Raw genomic sequence first — 19,214 nt, 5'->3', positions numbered from 1 at the left:
TTTTTTGCTTCCATTTGCTTAAGTGCTGTAGGAGACTAGAAGAAAGCTTCCTAAATGTTCTCTGTGCTTCTTATTGCCTGAAACTCTGACATGGAAACTAGTTCAAACTGATGTGAAAGAGTATTCACCGTCTGCGGCTTCCAGAAAATCAAGAGCATCTGTGCTTTGAATCCAGAACTGCTGCAGAAGTCCTGAAGGAAAAAAAACAACCCAGTTTCAAACACCTCATCCCAGCAGTTCGACTATTTGATTTCCAACTTTCTGAGTCCCAACTCTTTACCCAGAGCACAGTGCTATATCTCTGCAGTACACTGCAAATATAACTTAACTTTGAGGGAGCAAATGTAGTAGTGCTGAGACTGAAAAACCCTGAGGATAGGGAGAGGAAGCTTATTAATAAAAACCTCCTCTGTGGAGTTAGACTTCAACAAAAAAGGGGTCTCAACTTTTCCCCTGTGTCCTACCCACTCCCCTGGAATACAGTTCATTCTGCAACTTCTGTGATCTTGGAACAAAGTCAGGCTAAATGCTGGGTAGAAGTTTGGCATACAAATTTATCTTCATCATCTCTTCCTGTCCCACAGGATTAAGAGCAGTGTTGCAACAGTACAAGTGAGTGAGGAGCAGAAACTGTCACTAAAAATTAAATCTAAGGTGGCACTAGCCCTTGGCAAAGTCTTCTCTAGCCTTTTTCAGTCAGTCAGACGTACTCATTAAGGGAACGCTTTTTGGGACGTGTCAAATACAATCTCATAAAAATCTCCTTTCTGATGGGAGTTTTAGGTTATAAAAGTTAATGCAATGCAGATAGCTAAGTTGAACAGGCTGTTTCCCAATAGACTCTGGTATAAAAAATATTGCATTATATAAAGTTTGAATCACAGCTTTCTCAGCAACTGTTTGGTACAGACCAGATTTCTATCTCATGAAAGGCAATGAAAATAATATGGAGGGAAGGCTGCACTTCCTAGGAGAAGACATAGCAATAAGAAGAGATTTTGAACCTTTTTTTTTCCATTAGAATGTATACATCCAAAATAAAAGCTAAAGAATAATTTCATCATTTATTGCTCCCTCTTTATTTAAAAAATGCATAAAGTCAGACTGTCTGGCTAGAACATTATGAGGATATTGATGCAGTTAAAAAAAAAGAAAAAGGATCTTTCTACCCGGAAACCTGATGTGTCACTCCTTCAGCTTTGTCCCTGGGGGCAGACCATGGGAATTCCCAGTCATGGGCCACTGTGGCTCTCAGCCAGCCCTGCCATTGAGGATGTGCTTTCAGGCTGGGATGTTGCTGTGCTGCAGGGGCAGAAAATGAGCCTTCAGTCTGTTTACTGGCATGATGAGATTGGGTCTGTGGGTGCTGTGTAAAGAGTCCCACAAACCTCTGTCAGCACCATGAAGAAGCAGCGAGCCTTCTTACCTGCCAGAGAGGAGGGAAAAATTAGACAGACTTTGCCTGAAACAACAACGCAAAGACTTTTAGAGCCCCATAACATGTTTTGATTTAGCTTCTTTCACTGAGTATCGGACTCATTCAGGGCTCTCAGAGCTTCATGGCTGGTTGGGTCAGAGGGGTACATGGGATTTCAACCCTCTCCTTTGAAACAGGCACAGATTTAACAGGTGAGGGAATGACAACCATTTAGCTTTACATCTACAATCACACCCCTCAGTGTACTTGGTTGATTTGGTGCCCCAAATCTCAGGACACAGCTATGGCTACATAGTAGTTCAGCCCCTGGCTTCAGGTAGGAACTGCACCTGCCCGTTGCTCAGCCCATACTGGTTTATGTGGTGGGAATGGTCTGTGCAGCTGGAACTGAGGTGCTGGTGGCCAGATCTTGGAAACATATTGGAAGAGTTTGTCTTCAAAGAGCTCCTCTTTCTGTTTGCACGGCATTTACAGCACACTACTGACTAATGCACCTTACCCCTGCCCATGTCAACCTAATGGATATTTGGTTTTGGCCCACAGGTAATGTGCACCATTCACATCTCCACCTATTCCAGCTCTTAACAGGGTAAAGTTTAATCATTCTTATTCCTGGTGCTATTTTGGGGGCAAATAAGAGTCATTCTGTCATTGCGTGCTCCAGAAAACATGAAAGTCTCTAAGGAGCCCAGGCTTCCTGTTACCAATGCCTTAAACTTTGCCCCACCTTTGGGAAGCACAGGCAGCTAGTGGAAGAATGTCATCCACTCTAACAATTGATTTTCTTATGTACAATAACGTCAGACCTTTTAAATAAAAGGCTGACCCGTCTCCTTCTAAAATAATTCATCTGTTTTATGGAGTGTTGTTCTGATTATATACAATTCCCACAAGAAGGGAAGTACCTTTAAAATAAGGACTATTCAGTACTAGTACAGGATTTCCTCTTGTTGTTGATAATTTCCTCTTAACAGAAGATGCAATGAATCCCAGAGAAATTCAAAGGGGCAATCTACAGACAGTTAGGCATCTACATTATACAGGGAACATTGTTCAATCACATTGATGTTTTCCTGATAAAGTAAAAAACAGATATACCTGCTGTGCAGCATGTAAAATAGTTCCTACAGCACACACTTCAGTTCCCTTTGCTACATTTTTAATGACTGTCCAATCCCACAAACTTTCACATAGCCATCACTGAACAGCAACAGATGACAATTTTTCTCATTTCATCCTTTGCTATTTAAATCCAGCCTCTGAAATAGCCTCCACTGTTAAAGAAGTCAGCCTTGGTGACAATAAGAAGAGGTATGATCAAGTCATTATCAGCACTATCTACAGCAGATATATAATATAATAAACAAGTTAACAGCTCTGTGCTCTCTCTACCAGATATCCCTTATCTGGTGGATAAGGAGGCAGAGCTATTTTTCCACTACTAGTCAGAATGTGCACCTGCCCTACTCATGCAATGGTGAAGGACCTCATATACCTATGTAGATGGTTAAGCCATGCCCAGAAACACCATACCAATATCCAGGAGCTAAGTGGTTGTACTAGCAGCAAGGTGGTAACTGCTGATGAAGGCTGAGAGATTTGTGGAAGAGGCTACCAGTCATTAGGTGCTCTTCTCAGTTATCCCGATGTCTCAAATTCTCTGTCAAGTTGGGTCAAGCCCCCTCTCATGCTTTAATTCCTTGACCTCCTTACCCTTACTTGACCAGATTGTACAAATGCAATCAGTAAACCATGCTGTGATGCGTTTTTATAGCCGATAAGTCCATCTAGCCCTGCTTTCTCCCTAGCCAGTGAGTTGACCCATCAAATTCAGTTAAGACGTTCACACACATCTGTTTCAGCACTTTACTGGTTTTAAACTATTTGCCTTGCTGTTTGTATGTTGCTCATCTGTTTCTGGCTTACTGAGCAAAATTATGAATACCAAGTATTACCTTCCCTTCTCTGAATCCTCTGCATACTGGCATGCAGCTTATTTTTTCATCTGATGTCAGGTATTTCCATATCTTTGCCACAAGCAATTGCAAACAATGCATCTCTTCATTCATCTGTTCAGTTTTCCTCTGATCGTGCAGATCAGCCTGCCTTCCTTCTCCTGCCATTCTGTCCCAGAGCTGTTTCACCAGCTACTTCCAACATCCTATTTTCTGTGAAAGCAGTGCAAAACAAACAAATGCTGTTTAACCTGTTACTAATGTCTGTGCTTAGATTTTACAACCTACCTTGGAGTAAAGCCACCTGGAAAGCTCCAAGAAGCCTTTTCAAAGCAGAGAGAAAAGTGTGATCTGCAGAGGCCCCCCAGTGCTGAGGCTGCCCCAACAAGCAGTAGTGCAGAAGATGTGTAAAATGGTTGCAGCTACTCCCCCCTTCCTCTCCTGAAGCAAGTGGCCTGGTAAAATGCTCTGAAAAGGTCTGAGCAACGTAATGTGGTTAAGGGCTTTATAAGCGGGGCAGAATGCCCCCAGTGCTCAGCTGTCTTGAGCACTTAGATAAGCTCCTCCTGCATTATACAGCTGTGTTACATGATTTATTGAAGAAAAAAAAAAAAAGAAAAAAACAGCTGGAAGAAAACCTCTGTCTATGAAGTTTGCTGTAAAGACTTGGGCAGACTGCACATAGCATGGGTTAGAGCAAGGCAACTTGGTCCACTCCTTCAAGCTGCATGAATAATCAGTAGAATTTGCTAGCGAAAAAATTACGTGGAACTAGCTGGAATAAGAGAGAACATATAATACCCAAGCACTTCCTTAATAAAAGCTTTCAGCAAACAAACCCTTCAGACTACTAAAAGACACCTTCAAGTATCTGTATCTTACTAGGTATGGGCATTTTAACATTTATTACCACAGTCAAGCTACTATATTGCAAGCATGAGTCAATGCTCACATATTCTGGCTCCAGAAGAAAGGGACTTTTCTAATTTTTATTTATAAGCTGGGCAAGTGGAGAGAGAGGCACTCAGTTGTAGGCAAAGCACACACAGACCCTACGAGGCCAGGTACACCGGTTAATATGTGGACATATTGGTGCCTTAACGTACTGAGTCACAAGTACCACAACCGATCTCTGCAACCTTTCATGTAAGGCCTCAGGAAAGGGCTTTGTAAATAATTTTTGTTGCCTTCCAGCACAAAGCCCGTGACCTCTACATTACTCACTAGAGACTTCCAGCTCCATGTAGAGTGCATTACAATTTAAACTGGGAGTTTCTGGCAAGAAACATTTGTCCATATGCACACAATATAAAACAGGAAGAAGGATTTCAGTTTCTCTCTGCTCACTTGGGCTTATTTGTTGCAGGAAAAAAAAAATAACCTGGCAGTCTTCCCACCACTATGCAATAGTCTAGGAAGGCTCCTGTCACCTGGGGAATTACATGCTGATGTGTGAGTGAAGAGAGCAATAGCCAGGATTCATGGGGTTTTCAGCATGATCCTAATAAACTCTGTCATGCTACTAGTGTAAAGACAGGAGCACTGAACAGAAAGCATCTTAAGAACTACTGACAGCTTCTTTCCAAAAGCTAAAAAAATGTCACTTTCATCAGCTATTCCTTTATGTCAAAGCACAGAACAGATTTCTAGAGGTTTGTATCTGGTTTTGTGCAGTATTTACCAGCCTTTTAACTTTATTCTGCACTTAAATCCAGACTCCTTGATAAAGGAAGATAATATTAGCTTAAATGAAACACCACATCATCTTACATCCCACACAGAGCTTTAGCCTGAGGATTTCCGGATGGACATATTTCATCCAAAGCAATTGAAAGTAGTTGGGGGGTCATGGGATACATTCCCTTTCTTCTCCGGCATCCCTCTGGTTAAGCTTGTGCTCCTCAGTTGCTCCTTTGCAATAGGGTAAACAAGTAAATGTTTTGGGCTCAGAAGATATCTGTTCCTTACAGAAGCAAGTTTATTTTGCCTTTCTCAGTTTGTCTTCAGAAATCTAGCATCCTACAGGAAAGAAAAAATAGCAGAACATCTCAGAACTGTAGTTTTTGAGAAAAAAAACAGCATTTATCATTAATATAGAATATTTCCAACTACCACTGTCTCCGAGGAAAGGAGACAAAGCACTGCCATGCCTGTTTCACAGCTGGCAAAACAGATACGCATTAAATGATTGTCAAGCCACATGTACGAAGTTAGCACCAATAATAACACAGCCCTGGGCTTACAACTCTGGTGTTTCAGCTTCTGGGCCACGCTTTTCCCTTTTGAATTACTAGCTTTTCTGATTTCCTAGAATTCATTCCTCTCTTTCTAGCATAACAACCAGTAGATTTTGAATCCCTAAAAATTAATATTGAATTACTGCAAAAGTTGAATAAAATTACTACTTTTCATTAATACCTTTGTCATTGGTAATGGAAAGAGAAGACAGTGGATATAGAGACAAACACCAGCAGCTAAACTTTTATTGCACTCTGCTTCTGAAGTCCATTCAAGAGTAGGACAGTGGGACAAAAATAATTATAGGGGTCTTTCTACACAAAAGAGCCAGTTATTTAGAGGGAGGCAAAGTCATTTGAATGTCAATGAAATAACCATTAAAAGGCTGAGAAGCATTGCCATTTATTAAAAGATCTAAAGAATAGTTGCATGCACTATAGCAATCTTCTAGGTAGGAGTTGTTAATTTGCTATAAAAACCTGTTAGGGACAGGGCAGAGGGTAATTAAACAGGAGACAATACACACAGTGAAAGGAAACTGGATTTGGAATTTTACAGCCTCTTATTTCAGGTTTCTACATGAAATACTAGGCTCTATAATCTCTCCTTAATAACACCTATGTATTTCTAGCTCCCGCAGTTTTGCATTTCACTTCTAGCAGTGGTCTCCTACAGACTTGGGAGGAAGGTAAAACAAGGTTACGCACTTGAATGCTCTCCCGCTCTTTCCAGCCTCACAGCAATCCTTCTTCTGAGAAAGCCTCTCATCAATGCCACTCCTTAATTGGCCCAAGAGCCCCCCTTTAAACAAAGCTCTCGTCTCCCACAGGGCTGATCTCTTTCTGCTATTCTGGCAGAGCTAAATCCAGACAAGGATGTGCCATTTACCAACACAAGGGTAGTATAAATTCAAATGCATAGGAAAGAAGCGAAGCACTTCCAGGAGAAGTTGCTAATGTTCTGCAGGCAGAGATTTGCAGGCAGGACAGACCTCATCCGGAGAAAACCTATCTACCAGTAATCCTGGCAGGTTGCTACTTAAAGTGTTAGGCACCAGTGGTACTGTTCAGTAACAAACACAGGATCAGTCGGAGACCTTGGGTAGATTCTGTACTAATGGACTGTGAGCTAAACCAGACTGTAAGGTACAAAACTTTGTTGCAGAGCTATAGGGCAGATAACAATTTCATGAGTTAGACAGAAAACAACTCCACATTTGTAAAAATGATCACTTTTTAATAGTAATAAAAGTCACTAAGACTATTCATGTGCAGTGCAGCTTTAACCTCTTCTATAGCAGAAACCCTTGTATCTTCACTGTCTGCCCACACACTGCCAGGCACGTAAAAGCGACATGCAAAACAAATCCTACATTTTCCTTCCCTCAGCTGTTACTCCGAGGCACTGTGGTTCTTCATGTACTCAGCTAGTGTAGCTAAGCACGCCATAATATCTGAGAAAAGAGTAAATACAAATGCCCATGGCAGGACTAAGTAGCAATTGTTTGACATCTCCCATGACACCCAGAGGCATAGAATTCTCCACTGATATATATCAGACAAGCATGTCATTTAAAATACTTCATTCTTTCTCCTTTATTTAGCCACAACACAGATACAAGAGCAGGCAAACCCCATCCAATGGAACTCCCTCGATAAACCTGTTCAGATTAAGATTCTCATGAAATCAAACAAAATATACATGTACATGCACACACTCTCTCACACACTGGAACACAGCAGAGCCCTTACAAAATGAAGAGTGACGCTGAACTGCACCTAAAAGTAAAACGCAATAGAAAAATCAACTGGTTAGGATGCACCTGTTAAGCAACAAGGCTGGGCACTGAACGGGTTCCACTGTACCATTCCATTGGCTAATTAAATATCAGCATCATTCATTTCAGGTGAGAATGTGAAGCTCACAGAGAGTCTGATCTCAGATACCCAAGAATTCAGGCTAATAGAACAATTACTCCACTGTAACTCCAAGCATAATCTGGCCCTATGAAATGAATATGCATATGACCAGCTCCAGCTGGAAGACTACTGCAGGTGACAACTTTATTTCCCTTAACTTCCCCAGCAACTAAACCCATCACCAATACACTGTGCAATTTGGCTTTTGCACCCTCCTTACTCATACTGTTCCTTTTGGTGGGAGAAATAACGTAGTGGTTCTGAGATGTGAGTAAACGTTCACTAGGGACTAAAATAAGATCACCAAATATACCAAACTACTGCAGAAGAAATAGAAATTGGACTCTTACATAAAACTGGTCAGGCAGGTCCATCTGATTTGTCAACGCTTTGCTCAGAAATATAAGACTCAAATATAGTTTACAAAAAGAGTAATTCTTTATAGAACATCTCAATGTCAAAATACTAATAAAAACACAGCTTGTTAATGCTGAGAAGAGTGGTCTTGGAAAAATTAATAACAGAACTAGGCCTTCACCAAGATTAATATGTGATATCTCTTCATAAAAAACCAGTCTGATGCACTCAGGAAAAATGAAACATTTGAAGCAAACTGTTTACAAAAGTGACCTAAATGCTCAGCAGAGATCTAACACAAATGTTAACAAACCACTATGGTAATTTTATTTTTGGACAACTTCAGCAACTATTAAAAAAAAAAACAACCAACAAACTGTTAATACAATGTAGAAAACAACAAAAAAAATCCAATGAGACAGTTTTTAGACAGACTTGTTTAAGGTGAAGCTGTACCTTTGTCCCAGTTATTAAGAACTTCAACATTAAGGGTGGCATAACCCAGCTCAGCTAGGTTTGTAGGCTTTCCCACCCTAACTAAAGAGTTGGTTCTTAGAAGGCGCCAATCTCAGTCCCCCAGGGTCTGTATGGTTTGCTAAGTGTTGCTGACTGCGTTGGTGTAGATGGGCTCAGCACATTGGGGGACAGCAGATGAAAGGAGCCAAACGAAAAGGGGAACGCAGACAGCGATGCCATGGAGGAGAGAAGCGGAGGAGACAGTTTAGTAGTAGATGTGACCACAGGGAGCACTGGTCCAACGCTGCCATTTGGGGGCACTCTGAGTGAGGAAGTTTCAGCATGTGGGGCAGCAATTCTGGTCTGGTGATGTGGTTCTGCAGAAGATGCTACAGTACTGGTATTGCCATGCCCATTTTGAGCCAGCAGCAATGGGTGAGGTATGTGAGGGTGATGTCCAAAGGCATTGCCCCAAGGAATGTGTCCAATGCCAGTGTGTGCACTACTTGCTGCTTCCCGTTGAGAGGCGTAGTTATTGAGATGAGACACGAGTCGAACTCGCAGAGGATCAGAGGCATCCAGACCCTCTATGATACTCAGGTATCGAGCAACTTCAGCCAGGCATTCTCGAAACCCCAGACTCCGATAGTCCATAGCCAAAGCATGAGCATCAAAATAACCTAAGAGAAAAGAACAGAGTCTTAAGATGCTGTTTTCTAGTTATTGTCTACAAGTAGCCTTCCCACTCCCCCTCCCCTGTAAGCGTATTTCACTTGGATGTGGTTAGTATTCCCAACCATAGCCTAGCTGTTGAGCTCCTTTTTTTCCTTTTTTTTTCCTTTTTTTTTTGTCTAACAAGCTTTTCTGTGCTGTGATGCTGCAAGTCCCAAGACTAGTCAGAAGCTGCCATTTTTAAACTGGAATTGCTCACTGCCACTGGAGGAAAGTATTTTTGTTCTTTCCATGGCTCCCCTGTGCAAGCAAAACCACAGCACAATGAAATTCATTAGAAACACAAGTCCTAACTTAGCAGAGGGGACTTAAACAGGCAAAGTACTTTTTTCTTAAAAGCACTTTTCACCATTTTTGCTAATTCTTTTCACCACTTATTTCATCCTGTATTTATTCCTAGTTCCGAACTTTCAGAAAGTTAGAGAAACAAACATTAGACAACAACAATAACTGTGTTTTCCAAGCTGCCAAAATCTGATTCACTTCACAGTGCTGACACATTGCTAGAGAGACTTGCACTCACTCTCCTCTAGAACAACCCAGAGCTAGCACCACAAAGCCTTTATGCCGCAAACCTTGCAAAGTAGGAGAAACCCCCAAATTCCTGATGAAACATGTGATAGCTACCATCCACGTTCTCCAAGCACTCCCCAGCACACTGCACACCCGATACTCAGGAATATGCTCCTCTCACAGCAGTCTCTCTGCAGAGCTGCTGCCTCACTGTCAGGCACAAAACTTTACCTTTCCCTCCCGCTGTATGCAGCATTTTCAGGTGATCGACAGTCATCTGCAGAATCTCTGCTTTTTCCAACTTGGCTGATCCCTAAGAGGGAATGGGGAGTAGGAAACATTTTAGGCAGAACCAGAGACGTTACCGAGAGGGTGACACTCCCTGCCGGGAGCGGAGGGAGGCAGAGCAGAAGGACGCTGGGCGCTACCTGCTTCTCAAAGGCGCTGGGCACCAGTCTCCTCAGTTCGGACAGGCTGTTGTTGATGCGATCGCGGCGGCGCTTCTCGATGATCTGTAGGGCAGAGAGCGGGGGTCAGGGCGGCCGGGCCGGGCTGCGGGGAGCCGCGGCCGGCCGGCGGGCACTCACCCCTCGGCGCCTCTTCCTGGCCAGGATCTGCGAGGTGGTGGAGGGCGACATGGAGCCCGCGGCCGAGCTCAGGTTCCTGCGGGGGGGAGCGGGACACCGGTCACGGCAGGGGCTGGGGGCTCGGGGGTGCCGGGGCTGCGCGGGGCCGAGGGAAGGGAGGGGGCGCCACGCAGCCCCTCGGTGCCCACCCTGCCTGAGCTCACCCATTCTCGTCTGCGCTCTCCTTCTCCACCTCGATGGCCTCGTCCAGCTCCTCGCTGTCCGACGAGCTGTACTCGGGGTGTGCCCGCTTCATGGCACCGCCGGCGGGGACGGCGCCAGGGGCGGCGGGGCGCGGGCGGCCGTCGGGGAGGCGGCGGGCGGCAGGGCGCGGGAGGAGCGCTCCCAGCGCGCGTCCCGCGCCTCGCCCGGCGCCCGTCTCCCCCATGGAGTTCCCACGCCTCGCGGTCGGGCAGGAGGCAGCGGGCAGGCAGGGAAGCAGGCAGGGAAGCGGGAGCAGCGCACGGTCACAGCCGGGCACGGCGCGCCCGCCGCTCCGCACGGCGCCGCCACGCGCGGGCCCCGCCACCGGCCATTGGCCACCCGAGACACGGCCACAGCCAATCGCCGCCAGCCCGCAGCGAGGCCACGCCCCCACGGTCGGGTGGGCGGCCGTGGGAACGCGGGGGAGGGGGATGGATGGATGGAGGGAGGGAGGGAGGGATGGAGGGAGGGAGGGAGGGATGAGGAGGGAGTGTCGGGCAGGGATGGCAGCGGGGCTGGGGAGCCAGGGGGTGCGGGTGCTGTGCGGGTGGGCAGGGCCAGGCAGCAGCCTTAGGGCTCCTGCCAGCCCTCCCAGCAGGGTTCCCTGCAGCCCGAGCCCATGGAGGTGATTGCATACTGCAGAGGCTGATGTGGCTTCCAAGGGCATCCCTAAGGCAATGAAGCCCTGGGCAAGCTGCTTGAGGAGAATCACAGAATCACAGAACCAATTAGGTTGGAAAAGACCTCTTGTCAACCACCTTGGTAACTAGACCATGTCACTAAGTGCCACGTCCTGTGTTTTCTTAAACACCTCCAGGGACAATGACTCCACAATCTCCCTGGGCAGTCCACTCCAATGTTTTTGATATTCCAATACTTTTTCTGTTAAGAAGTTCCTCCTAATGTCCAACCTGAACCTCCCCTAGCACATCTTGAGACTTTGTCTTCTCATCCTGTTGCTTGTTGCCTGGTAGGAGAGGCCAAACCCTGTCTGCTTACAACCTCCTTTCAGGTAGTTATAGAGAGTGATAAGGTCACCCTTGAGCCTTCTCTTCTCCAGGCTAAAAGAAGAAGGGGAAGCCTGGGCGAGAGCAGCTTGCCCTCCATTAGAAAAAATAGTGAAATGGGTGGCTAAAGCCCAAAAGCTGGGGAGGCTTAAACTTGGGGGTTTTTAATTTGTTGGCAGTGCAAGGGAAATCAAGGCATCCCTCTTGCCTGTGCACTTCTAAACTGCAAATCTGCCACCCACATCCTCTCCTTGTTTACCCCCCAGCCCCCCACTCCCCTGTATTGTGGTGGTGGGCAGAAGCAGGGACAGTTTTTAAGAAGATGAAAGCACTTGGCCTTTGCTGGCAAGGAGGGAGGGATGACAGGAAAGGTCAGCACTGGATTCATGGTGTGCAGAGCTCTGGCTGGCATGCTTGCCATGAGTACATGCTGTTTTGCACTAAGCAGTCCTCCTCATTCTGCCAGCTTTTTTAGGCTGAGGTACAGGTGAAACGGGACAGGTGAAATGAGGGTATACTCTTTGAGGTGGTTTTGTAATAATTAAATTTTCATTTACATGGAGCCTTTCAACTAAGGCTCCTTTTCTAGGTTGATTCTTCTGCATTTCACAATCGGAGGGGTTGAAGGATAACCAAGACAAGCACAGTGTGAGAACAAAGAGTTGAAGAACCCAGGTTTTCCCATTCCAAGACCTTGGAACAGTTGCCTTCAACCTCCTACTGGTTTAGGTAAAAGTTACTGGCAGAGAGTTGCTCCATAATTCATGGATGTTTTACAAAGCATGTCTGGTGGGAGGGAAATGGAAGCAGGGAAGAAGACAAAGGTAGTAAAAGAGCTGCAGTTAAGAAGATGGAAATAGTCCTGCAGCCACCTGTAAGTTGCTAACGAAGGTGATAGAAATATTCTATTGCCACATTACATTTTTGATAGAGCTATCCTTTCTGCAGTACTTTAATTAAGCTTCTGTCAGCATTTCTATTGCATACACCTTTCCAGCTTCTATATTTTTGTTGTGAAACATTTCTGCCTGCACCACTTGCTTTTACAGGACCAAAAGCCAGGTCAATGAAAGGTGCAGTGACATTTATGCCTTTTTGGCCTGCAGACTGAGTTCTTCCATCCAGGCATGTATATGTCTTCTTCGTGCTATGGAATAAAAAAAGCATGGCAAAAGAAGTTCTTTGGCATTAAGTGTTGATTGCTTATGAGTAGAGGTCTGGCCACACAGGTTCCCAGCAGCTGGATCCTGGAGCTGCCCCCATTTTTAGCTCTGTGAACCTCTGGTGCCAGGCAGCCTCCAAAGAAGCCTTCTGAGCTTGTGTAGACAGTGACTTCTCCAAATAATTTACAGGAATGGGCAGGTAGAGTGTAGCTGGTCCTCTACACAGTGTGAGCAATTGCAGTTGGCTCTCAGCAGCCGTGGGAAGATAGGAAATGTTTGCCTGTGTGTGGTTTCAATCTTTACATCCAGCACTAGGAGGAGCAGAGCAAAACCAGCTTTAAATTAGTCTTATGCTTTTCTGGTGCTGGGCATGAATTCATGGCATTGGTCTAATTGTTAATTGTGTCCCAAAGGGAAGTTTTATTAGCCCAAAATTGCCAACACGTTGAGATAGCGCTGTCATGCATCTCTCTCACCAGACGGGCAGATGGGAGAGCAGCCCATCATTCACCAAAATCCAAGGAAATTAAAACAACGGTGCACAAGAAGGTGACACTTCTAAAAAGAGCTGAATTTCAGATGCCAGTGATACCTTTGCAGCAATGAACCTTAGGAGATGACAGCCTTCTCTCCTGTCCCCTACACTGCCACAGTGCCTCCCTTCTCCCTGCTTCACATCGCCGTGCAAGCACCCTCTTGTCTTCTACATGCCCACCTCTTACAACATCCATGCCCGTGCCTCAGTCACCCCACCATCCAAACATTTCATCTCATACTCCTGCCTATCCTACACACCAGCACGCTTGCCTCGCCCCCTCCCCTGCAGCTTTCCCGTTCCTTCCAGGTCTGGCATAACTCAGCATTTTCAGAGTCAGGCTCTGCAGCCACATCCGGCCATCCCAGTGCTGGAAGCAGGAATGGCAGGACAGGGTAAAGCCGTCATGGCAAAGCAGAGACTCAGGTTTGAGACATGTAGGAACTCTTGGTTGCGACTGTCATTTAGAAGGGAGTGGAGCCACTTTCCGCCTGCATCCCCCATTTTTCTTTGTTGGATGCCCCCTACGGCGATTTTGGTGGTACTCTAAGTCCTGCTGAAAGGGAGTTGTTTATTGCTGCTGCAGGCTTCCCTCCAGCAGAGACCTGACACTGCTGACCCTTGCTCTAGTGTGTGTGCGCTAAATTAACTCCCATTCCCTTGCTTTAGGTCTTCTCTCCCAAGGGAGCAAGGGCTTTGAAGAGTAATCCTGTCAACCTGTTACCCCAAGTCCCGGAAACTCGCTGTTGCTATGGTTACTGTGCCCAATTCAACTGGTGGCTCTGGCACTCACATTGTAGCCAGGCAAGAACATCAGTGCCCCCCCTCTCCTCCCGAGCCTCTCTCCCTGCGTATATCCAGCTGCAACATCAGCTCTGCAAGAAAGAAGTTTCTGCTCCAAATCTTGTATTTTTCTTTACTGACTTTTGGCTGAATGTGTTGATTGTTGGTGCTGCTGACACAGGTCAAAACTAGTTATCACAGATCAAATGGAAGTGCTGGAGAAGTGAATGGGAGTGACATAAGAGGTTTTTAGACTCCTTGCATGATCTGTTAGCAGTACTATGACTGTAAATGCGTTTCCTAGGAGCTGAACACTAACATTCATGTCTGCACATCCCAGAGGTCCAGATACCCAGATAAGAAGTTAGGCGTGGGTGCTCTCTAAGCACACCAGCCCCCAGGTTCTGCCATGCAGATGCTGTGTGCCTTCGTGCTGGAGCCATTGCTGCAGCAGAAGAACACAAACATCACACATTGACATGCATTTGTAGTGATATCCAGGTCACCGAGATGATTCTCTCTTCAAGCTGGCCAAGGACAAGGATAATTTTCACATTGAAGTCTTTACTGTAAGCAGAATGCCCCAGCTGCAATGCCTCTGCTGTAGCATAGGTTTCAGGTGTCATCTTTTGAAAGTAATGTATAGCTATGAATAAGCAAGACTAGCACTGCAGCATAGTAACAGCAGCAATGCAGACAGATTTCTGTTCTGGATGGCTCCAAGCAATGCAGGTAGTACTTGCATTTACCTGATTAGACTTCAGCTCATCTCCAAAACCAGACCTGAGTCATGACTGTGTAAAAGGCTAACCTGTGAACACACATACAAACTGCTGACAGGCAAAGCTACTTCACATTCCGTCAGCTCTCTAATTCAGGGGGAAACAGGCAGATTGGCTATTTTATCATCCTTTCCAATCAATTCTACCACTTTTATCTTTTTATGCAAGCCTCCCTCCGAGCTAAGGCTCTTACAGAGAGCAGCTTCTTCCATAGGTATCCCTTCCTCTATTCCCAAAGCACAGGCTGTCCTGTGCACTGAAGGACACTGAAAGACCCTACAGGAGGAATGACACCAGGTCATGTTAATTAATGGTTTTCTCATAATAGATGCAAAAGGCTGATTTGCCATGGCATAGTGTAGAAAATTCTGGTTTGATTTGCAGTCACCTTTGATCTTAATCACTGGAAAGTGGCAAGATGTCAGTATGTATAACAGTGCACCTCATATGCAAAATATCACAAAAAGTCAGTAACATGTTATTGGCAGGACAGACTCTGTCAGCATTGCCAAATCTAGAGGAGACAATGGCCACAGAAGTGTGTCAGCTACTGACACTGCCCCACCAAGGTGACAATTTCACCGTACCTGGGCTGTTTACTTATACTAGTGATCATTCCTCAGTATCACAGTACAGTTTGCACCAGACATCATGGAGTAAAACAGTGCTTTTCTTTTTGCTGGCCTTTTTTTAACCAAGCTCTCTGTAGTTTGCCAAAATAGTTTTCTTCTGTCCTACCGTGCTTTTCTCACAACTGGGCTGAGGAATAATCATACAGAAACTCACTCTGGTTTCCTGTTGTCAGAATCCACACAGTCCATCAAGGAACAGCCTGACTAGCTGTTTTTCCTGTGCAATTTTACAACTTCAGTGTTCTAAAAGTAGCATTCAAACCACGCGTTGTGTTTTACAGTAACATATAGAAGTCCCTGCTCCAAAGAGTTTACAGTCTGAGACCTACTTTCAGTTTTCTGTGCTAATAAGATGCAGATTGAGAAAAATGTGTGTGTACTATTCATTCTTGATAGGAAGCATAGGATAGAGAACTACTCCCAGACCTTCTCTTCCACCATGCAAACTATTATTTAAAAGTATGCTCTTTCGAGGGTAAAACCTGGCTTTTTGGCAATTAGAAAAAATAATTTCTTCCTGACAAATTTCCTTGAACTGAATGTCATTGTGAAAATAAAATGAAACTTGAGCATGCCATGTAGCTGTTGGTAAGTACAGTTTGGAATAAAGCTAATAGTCCATTGATTTTAAAGGTACCAGCTATGAAACGGTTTGATGACCATTGAACAGATGAGTTAAATTAAAAACAAGGGATATTACATATCTGACATGGTGAATGCTGACTCCTGGAAAAGTGTCTCTTTTTTTTCTCTCAGATGATAAATTGTATTCACTTCACATCTTTCTGCTGTAGGACTTACTAGACACTTGCTGTCCCACAGTGATCAGCCACCTGAGCAAAAGTTAGACTTGGGGAAGCAGCCACTCTTCATACACAAACACTCCCCAGCCACAGAGTGATGAACTGTGAGGGAATGTTTAGCATGTGTGACAAGAGTGAAAAACTGCCAGGGATTTTTAATTGCCACAAGGCAGTCGAGACTTTGGCTGAGGTTTCATCATGGAGATCTTGGCGAAGTAGCCTGATTTGCCTACTTTAGATAATGACTAAGATTGTTTGGTTTGAATATGAAACCTTATTCCAGAGAAGTCAGAGTATTTGGACATTGGACAATATGAAAATCAAATCCTATCATCAGTTCTCTTCCAGCATGTCACGGAATATCACGGTAAAAGTAAACCACAGAAAAGAGGTGATACTCTGATTTTGCCAGAACAGAATTAGATACTGTACCTACTTTTCGTTAGGGAAATTTTTATTTTCTAAATAATCTACATGCACATCAGCATTTGACTTGAGCATTTTTGACTCCAAGCTGAGGGGTCATAAAGCAGCTAATTTTAAGATTCAAATTGATTTTGAAGTGCCATAAAAATACAATAATAAAATAGGAATGGCCTCCACTGACACTGAAGGCATTTTCCTGTGAGATGCCTTATTTCGGTCTTGCTCACACTACTTGAAAACTGTATCATTCCTGTGGGTTTCAGAAGAGTCAAGACTTGTGGACCTTGCAGAGCTGACCAGTATAGCAGTGCAAAACCAGCTACCTCGTATAGATACAATGTTCTCTGAGTAGCCTTCAATTCATCTGCTTTTAAAGAAGAAAAACTATTCCAGGAGAAATAGTTTTCTTCCAAAATAGCACCCATTTGAAAGATTTATTCCAGATAATCTCAGTTATATTGGAAGAGAAGCTACCCAAGCACATGCCAGGTCAGCTATAGCAGTACCTTCCCATGCATACCCAGGCCTCTCTTTTGATTCATACTGCTCTAGCTGTGATAAAAATCCCTTGTGTTTACTTGTCACAAAACCAAACTGTGGGGACATGCCTCTCAATAAATAACTGTCTAAGCACTGAGATGCCAGGATGATGAGCTCTGTATGAACACCTCCACGGTCACTATTAATGACGGTGCTCTAAAGCAAGTGCAAACAGTCACACGCTCTTAATGCTTAAACCACAGAAAATGTGTTTAATCCCACACAATAGCTCCGTTATACTATGTCTTAAAGCTGTGGTCGGCCAGGGAAGTGGCGACCACTTCTCACATATATAACGTATACCAAACATATTCAGTTTGGCAGGAAGACAAGAAGCTGGAAGTGTCACACTGGAGCCTAGCCCCCTGACAGCATGAGACATGTGCTTGTAAGCTGTCTCAAGGAGGATATTTGATTGCCCTCTTTCTTCTTCTGCCTCTCTCCCAACAAAAGTGGAGTGACCTCACCCATGACCTGGCAAGTGCTGAAATTCCCCAAACACATTTTTCTGTTGTGCCCCAACGCTGAACAAAAGGAAACGAAGCAGCCTCGATATACTTGAAGTATGGAATGAAAATAATAGCTAGTTCTTGCTTGTCCTGCAAACGCCTATCTTTACCTCCTCCCCAGCATGGTTTGCACTGCCTCCCACGCTTATCTGCTGCATTGTCAGCAGCTCTTTTGGATTTATACACTTATTTATTTATTTATGCCTTTATTTATTTATTTGGAGAAGGACAGAGTGGGAGTCAGGCGGGGGAAGAGGGGGGGTCTATGTAATTGCAGTTTACACTGCGTTCCCACGCTACTATTGTTTGTGGCTTTGTTTCCTATTCCCATCACGTGTGCTAATTAGTTGGAGCCGCTGGCTAGCTGGGAGGCGTGTGTCTGGAGTAAAAGCAGAAAGATCACTTCCTGGAGGGATCCAGGCAATCTGAACAATTCTTTGCTTTACTTTCAGCCTTCTCCCTCCCCCTGGCTTTACCACTCAGGGAAGAGAGAAGAAGTGCTGATTGTCAAACACTAGCCACTGGAGAGGCACAGATTTTCTCTTCTGAAAAGGAGCTACTCATAGAGTCAAAGAAAATTGGGCTGGAAAGAACATCTCATCTGTGTTTAACAAACCTGATTTTTTTTTCTTCACAAATCCCCCATGTCTTTCTGTTGTGGCTAAGAAGGTAAAAGCAGCACTTTTAAAAAATCCTCAGGTTATTTTAGCCTGCCCTTAGGAAGTGAGTCAGTTTTTTATGGCAGGGGTGAAGTTAGATCATGCCATGGCTTGCAAAACAAAATGAGACCCAGAGAGAGAGAGAAAATTGCCTGAGTCATGGCATTTGCTTATTAGTGCAGGCGTCAGACAGCAAGGCCAAGTCACATGGCAAGACCAAGTACCTGTGAATGGATCAAGTTTTAAACTCAACATTGGATTTGGTTTCGTTTGTTGTTGTTTTTTTCCCTTTTAGATCTCGAGTTAAATCCTCCTGCCCATAGCCCTGGTGCTTTTCAAATGCTGAGCTCACTAGACCCTCCTCAGATTGTGCAGGCAGCATGTAGCCCACACAGGCACCGAGCCGGAGCTGTGGGAGTTGTCAGGGTCGCACCGACCCCTGATGTCACATCAGCAGCCTTGGCTGAAACCCATCTTCTCATCCAGTCAGTAAGCCCTGGGGCCATGCTTCTTGGGCATTAATAGCCCTTGTCCTGCTAGTCTAGAGTGACCCTCTACGTTCTCCAGTTTCACACGCTCAGGAAAATAGTGGGGGGCTGAGAGCGTGTGAGCAAGAGCCAGTGCCACAGCTGCAGCAGGCAGGGGAGGGGGCTCGGGCAGCCAGGGACCCTCCGTAAGGAGAACTGGAGCTGCGGCTCTTCTCATTTCAACCATGGGCTTGAGTGCCCTAATGCCTGTGTATTGTGGTCAGGCTCAGCGAAGTGTGTTCAGGAGGAAGCAGGTCCTAACCTCTTACATGGAAGTGGGGCCGCCAAGTGCTCACCCAGAAACAGGAGAGAGTCTAAGTCTGTGTTTAGGCACAAGCTTGTGAAAGCAGAGATTTGCTGCTAATAACTATAGTCAGGCTCAGTGCAAGCATGGCCTGTGCATTCCTGTA

The 19,214-nt window shown here is 45.0% G+C and overlaps 1 protein-coding gene across 1 annotated transcript; it reads right to left on the bottom strand.

Moving 5' to 3' along the window:
* Window positions 1-6,846: 6,846 nt before the first annotated feature.
* On the bottom strand, window positions 6,847-10,723 carry HEY1 (hes related family bHLH transcription factor with YRPW motif 1). Its single transcript, XM_027750742.2, has 5 exons — window positions 10,399-10,723; window positions 10,196-10,271; window positions 10,037-10,120; window positions 9,840-9,921; window positions 6,847-9,043 (listed from the first exon to the last, which is right to left on the bottom strand). Exons 1-5 carry the CDS (start codon window positions 10,620-10,622, stop codon window positions 8,460-8,462), a joined length of 1,050 nt encoding a protein of 349 aa, XP_027606543.1. The 5' UTR covers window positions 10,623-10,723; the 3' UTR covers window positions 6,847-8,459.
* Window positions 10,724-19,214: the final 8,491 nt, after the last annotated feature.

This window comes from Pipra filicauda, unplaced genomic scaffold (assembly GCF_003945595.2).
Source record: "Pipra filicauda isolate LSUMZ 115617 unplaced genomic scaffold, ASM394559v2 scaffold400_size1120237_pilon, whole genome shotgun sequence".
In the NCBI taxonomy this organism is placed as follows: domain Eukaryota; kingdom Metazoa; phylum Chordata; class Aves; order Passeriformes; family Pipridae; genus Pipra; species Pipra filicauda.
The sequence above is the reverse complement of the archived record's forward strand: the minus strand, read 5'-3'. Positions and strand labels throughout refer to the sequence as shown.